This window comes from Halichoerus grypus, chromosome 7 (genome assembly GCF_964656455.1).
Source record: "Halichoerus grypus chromosome 7, mHalGry1.hap1.1, whole genome shotgun sequence".
NCBI lineage: Eukaryota > Metazoa > Chordata > Mammalia > Carnivora > Phocidae > Halichoerus > Halichoerus grypus.
Window position 1 is genome coordinate 32,721,874 of NC_135718.1, and position 14,915 is coordinate 32,736,788.

The 14,915-nt window shown below is 41.8% G+C and overlaps 1 protein-coding gene across 3 annotated transcripts in view; it reads right to left on the reverse strand.

The window, feature by feature from the left end:
- Positions 1 to 14,915, reverse strand: part of PLCE1 (phospholipase C epsilon 1) — a 312,290-nt gene that overhangs the window by 126,430 nt on the left and 170,945 nt on the right. For all 3 annotated transcript variants that reach the window (XM_078077339.1, XM_078077338.1, XM_078077341.1), the window contains exon 4: positions 13,310 to 13,626. In XM_078077339.1, the coding sequence (XP_077933465.1) occupies positions 13,310 to 13,626 (317 nt within the window). The remainder of the gene's footprint in view (positions 1 to 13,309; positions 13,627 to 14,915) is intronic.

Below are 14,915 nucleotides of genomic sequence, written 5' to 3' on the forward strand. Positions count from 1 at the left end.
TCTTATCCTAAAACCTTCATGCCTCAAAGCAAGTATCTCCTCATGGGATGATGATAATAATGGTGATAATAGCAGCAAGAGTAGAAATAACAATTAACATTTGTTGGGCATCTACAACTGTGCCAGGCACTATCTTGAGCTAAGGATTCATTATCTTACTTAACTTCCACAACAACCCATGAGGAAACTACTCCTAACTCCCTTTTATAGGTGGGGAAATAGGCTCAGAGAAGCAAAGTAATTCAGCCAAATCCACTCTGCTAATAAGTAACAGGGTTAGGATCTGAACCTTTGTATGTCTGAATCAGAGCATCTGCACTTGACCATCATGGATGGACTTTGTTACTGCCCAGACTATGTCACAGGTGCCCCATGTCTTCCAAACGCCCTGCCCAGAAAGCTTAAAGTCAGTCTTGACCCTTCCCTGAATTTAGCCTTCCTACCCTACTAGTCACTATACTACTAGGTTTCTTTTTCTAAACAATTGGGCGCCATTTTCTCCTTTTGTGCTCACCAGCATCTTACACCAGGTCCCTCGTCATCATCCCCCTTTGTTTACAGCAACTCTCCTGATGGGTCTCCCCTCCTGGTATCATGCATGATCCTGCCCAGAATATGTTTGATCAAGCTGCTTCTCTCATTTGAAAGGTTCTCCCTGCCATCCACCTCTTTGCCATTCATTCACTTGACTCACCTTGGAACTGTCTAGTCCTTACTGATCCAGAACCCTCATCCCACGGGGGGAAGGGAGGAGGGGAGGCTAGAACATATGTCAACTGTCATGTAATTTAAATATTTTACATGCTACTTCCTTTTCTGCTCCTTCTCCAGCTTTTGAGGGATCTGTGGCTAAACTGCTTTGGGAGGCTGAGGCATTAAGGCCCAGGCCCTCTTCCTCCCTGTATGACAGAGTTTTCCAAAGCATGTTCTATAATGGGTACCAGGCACTCAGTATTCAAATATGTTAGTGAAATACTGCATTCTGAGAGTCTCAATATACATTAGCATAATGAATGACCTGAGAAGTCCTGCAATGAAAAAAAGAAAAAACCCACCTTCATTATCATTGTTTGCCCAGCATGCGGCATATATGTTAGGCCATTCTTCCACAGAATGCATACATCCCAAACAATGCACTGTGGGAGATACAACACTTGGTTACCCCCCAAATCCCTCAAACAAACTACCATTTTGTTGCCCCATTTCTTTATTCATGGTATCTCTCATGACAAATGTTTGTTGTGCAACTAGATGCATAATTCTATATGTAAAGCTATATAACAGAGAGTTTGGGCTTTGGGGTCATAAAAGACTGAGTTTCATCATGGCTTAGCCACTTTCTAGTTATGTGATATTGGGCAATTTATGTAGCCTCTCAGTTTCCTTATTTGTAAAATAAAGCAATAATTCCCATCTATCAGGATTGTATGAAAGCTAAATGTAAAGTGTGTATGTAAAGTGTTTGGCACAGTGCCCAGTGTAAGAATTAGCAGTGGCTACATTATTAATTTCTCTATCATCATCACCATCATCACCATCACCCTCATCATCATCACCATCATCATCATCACCATGATCACCATCATCCTCATCACCACCATCATCATCACCATATCACCATCACTATCAACAACATCATCATCATCATCATCACCAACATCACCATCACTATCATCTAAATAAATGGGAAAAAAATTAGACATCCTCAATTAGCTAACTGACAAATTAACCATATTTTTTCTTTCCCTTTGAGAGGATAATTTGACTTATATATCAAGGATGTGTCTTGGTTTTAGGAAATTATTTCATGGAGTATCTCAAATTATACCAAGAGACAAAATGAGAAGCCTCTGTTGGATGATTGCAGAGTTAAGGAAATTCACATCTAGCTTAAAAACACTCTGCAAAGAGGGGATTAATGGTGTAAAGCCAACCTGATGAGCATTCTACTGATGTGCCTTTGGGCTTCCTACTAACTCTTATTTGGTTTGACATTTTTACTAACAATTTGAATAAATATACATGAGACACATGTATCAAGCCTGAGTATGAAATAGATTGGAAGTAGTTAGCTTACTCAATATATAACTGAATTAATAGTCAAAAACTTTTGCCCCAAAATGCCCCCAAAAGATAAAATGTAGTAAAAGATTACATCCATGCAAGAAAACAACAAACAAAACAACCTATGCACAGAGAAAAGATGAACTTGGCCATTTGCATGCTAAAAGTCTAGGGGTTTTAGTTGACCTTCAGGTGGGCTAATAATTAGACACAGCTTATAGAAAAAAATAATCAAATTAGCAGGCATTCAGAGCAGGAGAATGACCTAATTGCAAGAAGGGAGAGTCTCAGTGTTCAGAACAGACTAGGGAGCTTCATTTTTAAGAGGGATATTGAAAAATGCTCTGTTTTGACAATATGGGGAATGTCCAGCCTCAAGAGAACCAAACAAAGGAAGACAATTCCTATTCATCCCAGGGAATGACAGGTGGAATTTATAAGGAGGCGGATTTCAGTTTGATTTAAGGAAGAATTTTAAAACAAATTGAGCTCCATCAACATAACAGGCTCATTAAAATGGAGTGAACTCTGAAAGTTTTTAGCAAAAGCTGGGTAAGAATCTACAAGGGAGAGATTCCTACATTTGGTGGATGACAGAGGTATGTAACATAACCTCTGAAAGCTCATCAGTGATAATGTTCATAGTTGTGTCTGGCAAAAGCCTTCCCAACCTCCAAGGCTCTGAAGCATTTGGTCATCCTCAAGGGCAATGTGCCTGGTGCCCTCTCTCTTCCTCTCTCATGGCACACAGTCCTTGCTACTCATGTGGCATGGAATCACACTAGTTACTATTTATTGAGTACTATTCTGTGCTATTCTATTACCTTGCTTAAATGTCCCAATAACCCTGTGAAGATAAAATTAACACATTTTACAGGTGAGAAATATGAAGCTGAAATCAGTTTATGTCACTAACTTGCCCAGAGTCCTACAGTGAGTAAGTGGCAGACCAGGACTCAAATCCAGACTTTAGCAATAGAATCATATTCTTTCCACTAACCCATGACACTTATTTCACCATGATCTCTCACATGATAGCTAATGCTTTACATGGCCTTTTCTTGGTGTATATTTATTCAATATCTTAGGTCTTACATGCCTTGAACTAAATTGTAAATTCCTCGAACAAAAGGTCTTGCTTTTCTTTGTATTTCTAGTGGCACTTCTTTCAATAAACAACTGTTAATGCCAACTAGCACTATGCATTCATAAATACTTATTTATTGAGCGTCTACTTTATAGCTGGCACTTTGCTAAGAACAAGACATACAGCAATGAACAAGTTTAAAAAGTTTCTAAGGATAAAAGCAAACAAGCAATAGCTTCCCTGACTTTTGAGGTGAGACATGACCAAGAGAAGGCAGCAGCTGTGGTATGACCAGGGTAAGAAGGTCTTAGGCAGAGAGAACAGCAAGTGCAAAGGCTATGTGGAGAAAACTAGCTCTGTATGTCTAGGAACAGAATAAAAGTCAATGTGATTGGAATGGAGCCAGAGAGGGGGTGGCTGGTGTAAAGTCAGGGTGAAGTAGATGGGCAAAATCATGCATGGTCTTGGCATTTTGGATTTTATTCCAAATGCAAAGGGAAGCCATTGGGAGATTTTCAGCAAGGGGTGACCTGATCTGCTTTATGTTTATAAAAAATCACTCTGGCTGCTGAGTGGAGAACGGATTATAGGGTATGCAAGCATGAAAGCAGTACTGAAGGTGAGTGCAGTGGTGGCCAGTGGTGGCAGGTGAAATGCTAAGGAGTGAGCCAATTCAAATGTATTTTGTCAGTAAAGCAAATGGAACTTGCTGATAGTTTCCATGGTAAGGACTTGGGAAAAGAGTAAAATCTAGGATGACTCCTAGGGTGTTAGCCTGAGCAACTGGGTAGAGGCTAAGATGGGGAAGACAATGGGTGGTACGTGAATGGAGGAGTGAGAAGTCAATCCTGTAGTTCTATTTTGGCCACATCTGAGCTGTCTTGTGGACATTGTTAGAATGTAGGCTTTGTGAAGGCAGAGGCTCTGTGTGTCTTGTTCTGTGCTGTATCCCCAGTGCACAAACCAGCACCTAGCATATAAGCTGGTATGCAATAAAATCTTGTTGAATGAAAAAAGCCAAGGGGAGGCATTGAGAAGGCAACTGGATTTATGAATGTTTAAATCTCTTGCGCAAATGTAGATTCTTGGCAAAGCATAATTACCTTCCTCTTTGGCTCCTACATGTGCAGTAAAGATCTCTGAGAGAATGGTTTTTCAAAGAGTTGAATTAAATATCCTAATAGGGTCAGTTAACACAGACTTGGAGAGGCTCAAAATCCTACTCTCTGACCAAAGCCTACCTGGTCTTTCCCACAGTTTCAGTGTCACTGAAGTGATATGTCTGATGGTAAAGAACACTGGGCTTCGAGGAGACACTAGACTGCTTCTCTGAGTCATGTTTACTATTTGTAATAATAATAATAATTAACAACAAGAACAATACTTCTCACATACATCAAAGTTTTTATTTGTCTCTTTGCTAATTTCCATCGCAGTCATTCTTATTTCTACCCATCCCAGGCTTGAAGCACTGACTTGGTGCCTGCCTTAAAGGGAATAAAACAGGCCTCCAATGGTCAACCGGAAGTTCTCTTTTTGGGTTGGTTAAATCTCAGAGACATGATGGGAGCTTTAAGAAGGGTCACTAAATCCTATCATAGTAACAAAATGGTTTAAATATTTAAGATTTCAAAACCAAGTTCTCTACTGCAGCATGAGTACCAAAGAATGAAAAAAAAATGCAGAAAGAAAAAAGGAAGAGAGGAAGGAAGGAATTAAGGAAGGAAGGAAGAAAGGAAGAAAGGAAGGAAGGAAGGAAGGGGAAAAATAAAGAGAAGACAAGCAAGCAAGCTACCACATTCATTAAAATTTACTTTGGACAATTCTCAACTATCTGCAATAATGGACGACCTCAAAGACAGGAATCACTGTCCTATTTGCTTTGGGATACAGCTTTGTTCTTCTCTTTGAATTCCAGTGGGGCTGATGGTCTAGAGCTGTGATCTCTAAGCATTGGTGGCATCAGAATTATCTTGTGGAACTTTCGAAAAATACAGATCCCCGAGCCCACCATGTATCCATGGAGTCAGAAACTCCTGGCAGTGGGCTGCAGGCATGTGCATACTTTAAAAATACTCTGATGCCCTTGTCTTTGTTCAGCTGATCAGTGAAAACCACTGTTCAAGGAAATCACATTAGATATTTCAAGAATGAGCACAGGCATGGAGGTCCTGATTCCAAGGTTCCTGGCAGCCCTCGTCCACCACCTTCTCCTGCTGTCCCCACACTGGGCACAGCCTCCCTCCATCCTGGTCCTTTTGGAAGTAGTGATAGGACTTAAGATTTTGAATTTCAAAAGCCATCTCTGTTGGGGTATAGGTTTCATGAAAAATAGAAGTAGAGAGTGAGAAAGAAACATATAACAGCGATGGTATGGGGAAGAGAGGAAGGTAAAGAAATAAAGCAAAACTTAGATTTTTTTTTGGCATCCTACATTCTCAGGCATCCAGTACCTCAAGGCTGAAAGGAACTTTATTTTTTTTTTTAATTTATTATGTTATCTTAATCACCATACACTACATTATTAGTTTTTGATGTAGTGTTCCATGATTAACTGGGTGTTATACGCAAACAATGAAACAATGAAAGGAAATTTAAAAGCCAAAGACCTGAAATCCCCTTCTGCCTGATCTGTGGAAATGACAACTTATCCTAATGTTCTTCTGGGACAATATTCTAGGACACCTCAAGATACGGTTATCTTTCCCATGTCAAGGAGCACAGCCTCCCAATTCAAAGGAGATGTTACGTTTTCAATATCAGGAAGTGAGCACATGTGTTCAAGTCAACAAAGACGTTAAATTCATTCTACATGTTGAAATCATAAAGAATATTTTGAGTCGTCCTATGAAGAAAATGGCTTTTTTTCAGAGTAAGAGAACAGAGTTGAGGAAAAAAGCTCCTTCAGCATCTGATTTAATAGCACCAGGTAGGCAACCCAAGAACACTGGCTTTGGAAGCCAGATCACCTGGATTCAAATCCTAGCTAGTCATTTAATTAGCCTCTTTGTGCCTCAGTTTTCTCATCTGTTAAGTGGGGGGACCATAATAATAAAAGAGATGGGATCCATTATTATTAGTTATTTTAATTTTAGGTTTTTTTTTTTTTTTTGTAACCAACATTGAACCATTTGTGTCTTAGATCCTCACTGCTTTACACATGTCATCCTTCTGAACACTCACATAACCTATTTGAGGTAGGTACTATTATTGTCCCCATCTAGAGATGAGGGATTAGGTAGTTAGCTTGAGGTTATGCAGCTGGGAATGGTGGATTAGAACCAAGGCAGGCCGACCCTAGAGCTGAATGATGATGCACGGTGATGCCATTCCTCATTCCCAGCCCTGCTGTTCACTGACAGTTACTGTAAGTGAGTAGAATCCTGTGAGTTCTGATTGCCAAGAACTGCCAATCACAATTTGCTGTCAATCAGCTCCAGGACAGATTAGCCTCCTACTAATACCCTGATCTTAGAATACGGCCCTACACAGCTGAGTCTTGGTTCAGCTGCCTACTGTATTTTTTGGTCCAGAAATTTCTGGACTAAAATTTCTGTTAACTCGGGAATACGTGGTGAAATGTTCTGGAGAATGAATATAGTGTCTACTTTCAGAGGTGCCTCTGGAGAGATGTGCTTTCCCAAGGAGAAATCTGGTTTTCCACAGTGAGCTGAAATTTCCCTTATGCTGAGGGGGCTTTATTAGCAATGCATCCCATGAGTATTCAGATATGAAGAAGAAGTTTGTATCGTAGCCCTAAACAGATGATTTACTTGGCTGTCTGCATAAAAGGAGGGGAGAAAAGCTTTGACAGGAACTTCTTCTAACATGATTGAACATACATATTAAAAAATATTTCAAGTGAAGAACACATTTGGGCATGACGACACTCCCCTACCCTAATCTCCACCATTATCATATGTCATGCATTTTCCTTACTGTGCAGAAATGGTCTTTCCTTTGCTATGATGAGACATAGTTTTAGATGTTGGAAAATGCCAAACTGATCATCACTTACGAAGTATATAAGGGATTCTGGCTGAAAGGACCCAGGTTGAAACAGCTGTTCTCTGGCCAGATGGTTTGCTTATTCTTGCGATTCTTTCCCAGGGAGTTAAGCTGCACCTTGGTATTCTTCATAGAGGGGATGGCCTTTAAACTCTTGAACTGAAATCTAGTGAAACCTACCAGACAGAAGGAACAAGTAACAACTGAGTGTCACTTTGAGCTGCCTGCATTTGTGTGGCTAGAGAAGCAGATTGATGACTGCTTAGGTTAACCAAACAGAAGGAGGTCGGGGAAGGTCACCTGGGCAAAGAGCTAAGTAGAATCCCTCCATGGTCTTCTGGGGTCTCAGAATAATTGTGGGCTAAATCTTGGGCTCATGAACTTCCCCTGGACCACCAGGTCCAAAAGAGGAGCCCAGAGGAATGTTCTTGCTAAAAATTACTCAACAAGAAAAGACTGCTCAGGCCAGAGGAAAAAGTGAACCTGCTAATAGCCTTTAGAGCTGAAAACCAATCTCCAGTCAGAGAAATCAACTATCTATTATACAAAAGAGTATCTGGTAATGGTGTGGGCAGTGGTGGTTACGGAGCAAAAATTCACTCTGTTGACAGGTCCTGAGGCCCAGCTGTAGAGGCAGACCACGGCGAGTTCTGATTTCCAAGGTCATCAATGGGTGAACAATAAAGACAGGAAACAGAGGCCATATTAAAGAGGCATAAGGTTTGAGAACCAGTGACTCAGAAATTCAATCCCAGAATACCACCAACCTCCATGTTTCACCATCGTCCTCAGGGGTGGTGGGGGAAGAAAGGCATGAGAACAAAGGGAGTAAGGATGGTCTTCAATCTTTAATAGCTTCTCGTCTCTTCTTAGCTCTCGTCTCTGCTTCTAAAGTATGCAATCTCTTCAGTGACATTATCTACAAAGACATGCCTCTCTGGCTCCTCTAGAAAAGAAAAATGGCTCTGGAATTTATTCTAAAAGAAATGAAAAAAAAAAAAACAACAGTGAGAGCAAAAGGAATCTGGGCTAGAGGCAGAGGCTGGATAGGGGAAGAAAGTGAGGGGAAAACCCCCAGGATGATTTGAGACTGTCAAAGTAAGAGACTTTGTGGGTGGCCAGGAAGTGAGGTTGCTCAACCTGAAGAGAGAAAGAAAGAACACTGGTTTCTTGGAGATTTAGATCAGAGTATGACTACAGAGAGATGTCCAGATCAAAAGGGTTCAGGAAGACCTGCCTCCCAAATCAAGCAAAGCAGGACTGAGCTTATCCACACCCCTTAAGCCCCATCCGACAACCACTGGCTTTGGGGCTGACCCTCTGCATCTTCCATTTACTTGCGAGGTTAAAGAAATGACTCCCTTGAAAAGTTACTCTGATGTGCACCAGTCTTGATGTTGGGCAGGAGAAGGGGGAATGGGGAGAAACACTGCTTCCAAGCCACAATCTAAATTGATTCTCAACGATTTATGTCCTGGCCTTCCTTAATGTAAGCCATTTTTTCAGTTATTTTATGATTGTACTTTGAACTGCATTTTAACCGTATTTTCCTAAGAACAAGTGTTATGCAACATTGCCCAAAAGGCATCAGGGATTTTCTTTCCTTTCCCCACATCACAGTTAAGTCATTGGGTAAAGAGTTGTTAGAACTTGGGAAACTTCTAGCTCAGAATAATGTTCTATTGATAATTAGGAGCAAGCTTCCTCCCTAGGCAATGAGTCTTGCTCAGAACAACTGGCTGTCTTCTTGTCTGGGATATCCTCCATTCCCTGTGATGTCCCCTCTCTAACCCACCCATCCCTCAAGGCCCAGCCCCAACCTCCAAAGCTGAGCAGAGAGAGCTCTAATCACCCATCTAGACACCTCAGCTTCCACATCTGTGCCACTCACACTGCACGGACTTTCTGCCTTTTTTGGTAGTGATTTGTGCCCGTGCCTGACTACAATTTAAGACTGGTACCTCCTGGCAGCCGCAGACTGTTACTCATTTTTCTCAGTGCTTAGCCACCATGGTGCCCTGCTTCTGAGAAGTGCTGAAAATATGTGCACTGAATAATTGAATGCATAAATAAATGCATTCACCTCTCCCCTAAGTGACTAGCACTCCTGCCATGGAGCTAATATTCTCTATCTTGTCTTTGAGATTCTCCAGCCTTCCAAGCAACAGATATCTTCCTCCCACTGAGGAAAGTGCATTTACTTTGTGTATCCAATTTCGACAGAACCAAAGTATGGTCTTATAATGTTGTAGATTTTTATCATATACTGCTAATTTCTTACTTAAAAGAACATTATGTTTGACATATCAGCAAAAAAAAGAGAAGGCTATAGCACAGGAGGTGCTCAATAAATAAGTCTTAAGTGAATGAATGGATGAGTAATAATAGGAAATTAGATAAAAATAGAAACAGAAAGAGGAGTAGAAAAAGAGTAGATGCACAGCAGATTTAGAAAGGAAATAGAAAGAGAGGGGAAAGGAGACTCAAGATTAATTAAATTCTCGGGCGCCTGGGTGGCTCAGTCAGGTAAGCGACTGCCTTCGGCTCAGGTCATGATCCTGGGGTCCTGGGATCGAGTCCCGCATCGGGCTCGCTGCTCTGCGGGGAGCCTGCTTCTCCCTCTCCCACTCCCCCTGCTTGTGTTCCCTCTCTCACTGTGTCTCTCTCTGTCAAATAAATAACTTAAAAAAAAAAAAAAGATTAATTAAATTCTCAATCAGCAATTCTGGTACTACAAACTTGACCTTGATAATTAAGCAGAGAGGAGGGGCAAGGCAGTTGGGTTAGAAGAGAGTAGACTGTGAAGACAGACATCTGGATTCTGACATTCACTCAGCCACTGTGTGACCTTGAACAAGTGACTCAACCTCTCTGAGCTGCACTAGCTTTTTTTTTTTTAACCTTTTATTTTGAAGTAATTTTAGATTTATAGAAAAGTTGCAAAAATAGTATGGAAAGTTCCTGTATACAGTTCACCCAGCTTCTGCTAATATTAGCATCCTTCATAACCATAGTACCATTATCAAGATGAAGAAATTAACATTGATCCATTAATACAATACAGCCATATTCCTTATTAGAATTTCACTAATTTCCCCATTAATATATTTTTTCCTAGCCCTGTATCCAGTCGGTTCCCCCACTGTATTTAGTTATCATGTCTCCTTGTCTCCTCCAGTCTTTGACAGTTCCTCAGTCTTTCCATACCTTTCATGACCTTGATACTTTTGAAGAGTAGAATGTCCCTCAATCTGGGGTTGTCTGATGGGTTTTTTCCCTCGTGATTAGATTTAGGTTATGCATTATTTATTTATTTATTTTGGTGTCAAGAACGTCACAGAGATGATGTCATGCCCTTCCTAGTGCACCACAGCAAGAGTTATCTGTCAATATGTCTTCTTACTGGTCATGGTGACCTTGAACACTTACTAAAGTGGTGTCTACTGGGTTTTTCCACTGTTCTATTTTTCCTTTTGTAATTAATAAATATTTTATGGAGAGATATTCTGACTTTTTATTTATTTTGTTATTTCCTTAAGTAACCTCTACACCCAATGTGGGGCTTGAACTCATGACCCTGAGATCAAGAGTTAAATGCTCTGCCAACTGAGTCAGCCAGACACGTCTTGTGGAGAGATACTTTTAGACTAAGCCAATATCTTTTTTCTCATCATATTTTTGCCCAAAAATATTAGCATTCATCAGCGGTTCTTGTTTTGTTTGTTTGTTTGTTTGTTTGTTTTAGTGGTTCTTGCTTGTAACAATTTATTGCTGGGGGGTCCTCAAGGTGATTTCCTATTTCTTTCATCCCTCTACGTTTATTAATTAGATTCTTTTATAATTAAGAGCTTCCCCTCCCCTCCCATTAATGAATTTATTCATTTATTTTTATCAGTATGGACTCAAGAATACTTATTCTATGAACTATAATCCAATACTATCATTTATTTTGTTACTTAAGCTTCACTTTTTTTATCTGTGAGTCAGGGAGAATGGCAACAGCCTTACACAACTATCATGAGGATTAAATAGGATTTAGAAATGTGAAAATGTCCAGTCCATAGTACCTAGTAAATAAATGCTGGCTCCTGTCCTCCCTTTTCCTTATAGAAGGTAAAGCCACACTACTCTGAAGGCAAGACCCTTCTAAATAGGTGAACATCCTAATTTAAGAATTCTCTTTTAATGTAATGCAGCCTTTCTACACTAAGGTATAGAAAGCAACTAGAATTTAGCTAGCCCAGTGTTGCCTACTAGAGGTCATTTCAGATCTGCCTGTAATGACTACATAAGACTGATTTTTAATCAGTATCCATAATTTGTATGAAAATAGATGCTTGAGAATACTTGAAAACAGACTGTTCTCTTAAGTAGTTTAAGTGTTTTCCCAGAAATCTTGTTTATGTTCTGAAGTTGCTTAGCTAAACTATTTTCAAAGACAGTCCAAAGCATGCCTCAACCCAGCTGTGCTTTGTATCATCACTAACTCTGAATTAGCGAAATCACTGATTCATCTTTGATTCTTGAGGTTATGGGAGTGAATGGAAGAAACCGAAATTTTCTTTCTCCAAAATTAATTTAAAATTAGATTTTAAAAGTTCAGGCAAGGCAAAACTTCAGGTAGAATTTAAAACAACCACAACCACAATGGACAAGGATAAGGTCCCAAGGCTGTGAGAATAAGGAGATCTGGAAGTTTAAAGCACTACACAACATACAGTAAATCCACAAATAAAACACTCAATGTACTGGAACTTCCATTTCTACCCTGTTGTTATCAGTAAGGAAAATCAAGAACATCAGATTTATTTTAAAAAGCAATTTAGGGGCAATGTGGTTCACGGGCTCTCAAGTGGACTCCCAGAGAGTCAGTGCTGCTCAGTTTGGAGTGGGGCCAGGTGCCACCCGTCAACACGAGCCTGATCCTGGTGGGAGTGGAGTGGTTCACAGTCCGGCTTTGGGGCCTGACTATGTAGGTCTGAATATCACTATTGCTACCTACCACCCATGTAACTCTGGGCAAATGACTTCATCTCCTCATGCCCCAGTGTCTCCACTGGTAAGATGGGCCTAATGAGAGCATCTGTCTCCCAGGGTTGTTGTGAGGAGCAAATAAATGGTACGTGTAAAATGATGAGCATGACATTGCCAGACGGTATCAGCGATTCCTATGGATAACAGACCTCCCTCTGAGGAACGGTGATTGGGGCATGTCTGGGCACAGAACTACTTGGGCTCAGCCTCTAAAACTTCTGCATCCACTGGGCCTTATCAAGGTCACTGATATTTACAACCATCATTGGGGTCAGGATTGGCAGGCTGTGGAGGTGGCAAGGTGAGCTGCCACAGCTGGAAAGGGTTTAAGTAACAAAGTCTGATGGACCCTCCGTCCATCACAGATATACTGGATGGAGACCTGCCTTTCCCTCCTGTCCCTCGTCCTTGTTCCAGGGCCACATGATGCCAACCCTTGGCTCTTCCCCCCCCCCCACCCCAGCCCCTTGACCTCTTACAGTGCCTTCTTCTCAAGTATTCCCAGACTCTGGTCACAGCTGTCCTTTCCAGCACTGGCTTATGGTAAGGTCTCAGAGGCCTTGGAGGGACTTTCTGGTGTTGAGGATCTTGATGGGGTGCAGGGAACAGAAGTGCCCCTGGAACCCACGTTCCTCCCTGTGCTTCTGACCCAGGTGCATTGGTTTTTACATTTCTGCTGAGAAGCCCCGAGAGTGGAAGAGGGGGTGGGTTAGATAGATCCCATGGCCAGGGATCACGTGGTCAAAACTCAAAATTGAGACATTTGGTCTTAAAAGCACCTGTACAACGTGGGGGGAATACTGGAAAATGAGCCCGGGGAGAATATTTTGGCAAGAGAGCAGAGAAAAGGGCAGGGACCAGTTGTCCAAAGGGAGAAGGCCCATGTACTTTGTGAAGATGGAGGTAAGGATAGGAACAGTTAGGCCTAGGGCAATGATAGGGAGGATGACAATGTATCATCGATCTCATTGCTTGGAAACAAAGCAGCCATTGTGGACATGGCAGGACCAACAGGGAGATGAGACACCAATAACAGACAAAGCGAAGAGGAGAAATACGTTTAAAAATCACTTACTAGAGTGTCAATTACAAGTACATCTCCAAGTGGCTTCTTACCTCATTAAATCTCATCACCAGATCTTCCAGGGCATTGTGCTCTCTGTTCTGGGAGGTAAGAATCGAAGCTGAGATGGATGCTTTGAGGCAGGGCAGGGATGTCTGGCATTCCGAAGTGCCCAAGTCCCGGGTCAAGAAGCAAAGGTAGTCAACTGGCAAGACCCTTCGGTAAATGTTCTGTTCCTGCTCCATCAGGATGCTGGCGACTTCCTCTGGGAACTGAATGAGGGGCTGCAGGTCAATCAGCTCCTTGCTGATCCCAGCTGAACTTGAAGGGAGGGCACTGGAATTGGCCATGGAGGTGCCTGGCTGGCGTTCTAAAATAAAGCAACAAAAGTTATGGTGACACCAAGGTTGATATCCCTACAACTGATATTTACTTGAGAGCCATTCAAAATCTTACAGGTTTCCTAATCAAGTTTCTGCTTGGTGAATAGCTCTCTACGATCTTCCTTGATATGGAGACCCTTCTGATAACTGTCCTGCCTGCTTGCTCCTGCCCCCTGGGGCATGGGTGAAGGCTCAGTTCCCCATTTTTAGAAAGAGAATTGATCTAACATACCATTCTCTAACCAGTTCACTATGACACTTTGCAGAGTAGTAGAGAAGTCTCTACTTTGCTTCTGCATTCTCCAGTGCTAACCATCAGAGTGAAGCAAAATGAGGTTGGGTGTGGGCACAGCACCCGAGGTGGAAGAGGAAAGAAGGCTGTGGCAGGGGGTGGGGGGAGGCATGTGGACACATATGCACGTGGTGTGTAAACATGCAGGAGACCCCAGGGACCCAATGCACACAAGGTCCAAAACTTCATAGTATACCTGCCGATATTCTACCCTCAGTGATTCCACTGAGAACCATTTGGGGGTTTGCAGGGACAGAACCACGTATAAAGTAAGGCAGGAAGAGGTAGTAAGGAGATGTATCTAAATAAATAAAATAAATCTTATTCCCTGCTCCACAAGTGGCAGTAAGAAGGTGGTGAGGAAGAGAGAGCAGCAAGTGCACTAGACAGAAGGACCAAATGCACTCATAGGCTCCAAATTATTCCCTTAGCACAAATTCACGTTATTTGACCACTCCTCCCATCTGTCTCTTAATTTCCTGCCTACGAGTCATTCATTCATTTATCTAACTTAACCATCATCTGTCCGTCCATCCACTCAAAAAGCTTTGAAAATCTATGATGAGCCCTCCAACAGAATTTCTCAAAGTATGACCAGTTTTGTGGCTAAGTTGGGGAAATGTCACATATTCATGTCACAAATCCTCTTCCTGGAAACACATGAGGTGCACAGGTATACTGTTAAAGGCTCTAAGGGGTCTTGCAGTAAAGAAATCCATTTCCATTGCTTCATTCAGTGCTCCCCAGAGCACACTTTATATCACACCTACTAGGTCACTCTGTGAGACTAGTGCTGCTTGGAGCCCTTCAGGAAACACTGCCCCGTGGGCCAAACTGCTCTCACTCCTTATCCAGTTCACGCCTTTTCCTTCCCGACAGTCTCTTCCTGGCCGGCCCCACTTCACGCTTCTCATAGTGCTCCATGAGGGGACCACATTCTACTTCTCCAGATCTTTCTCACATTCCTGATTTCTTAAAACATTC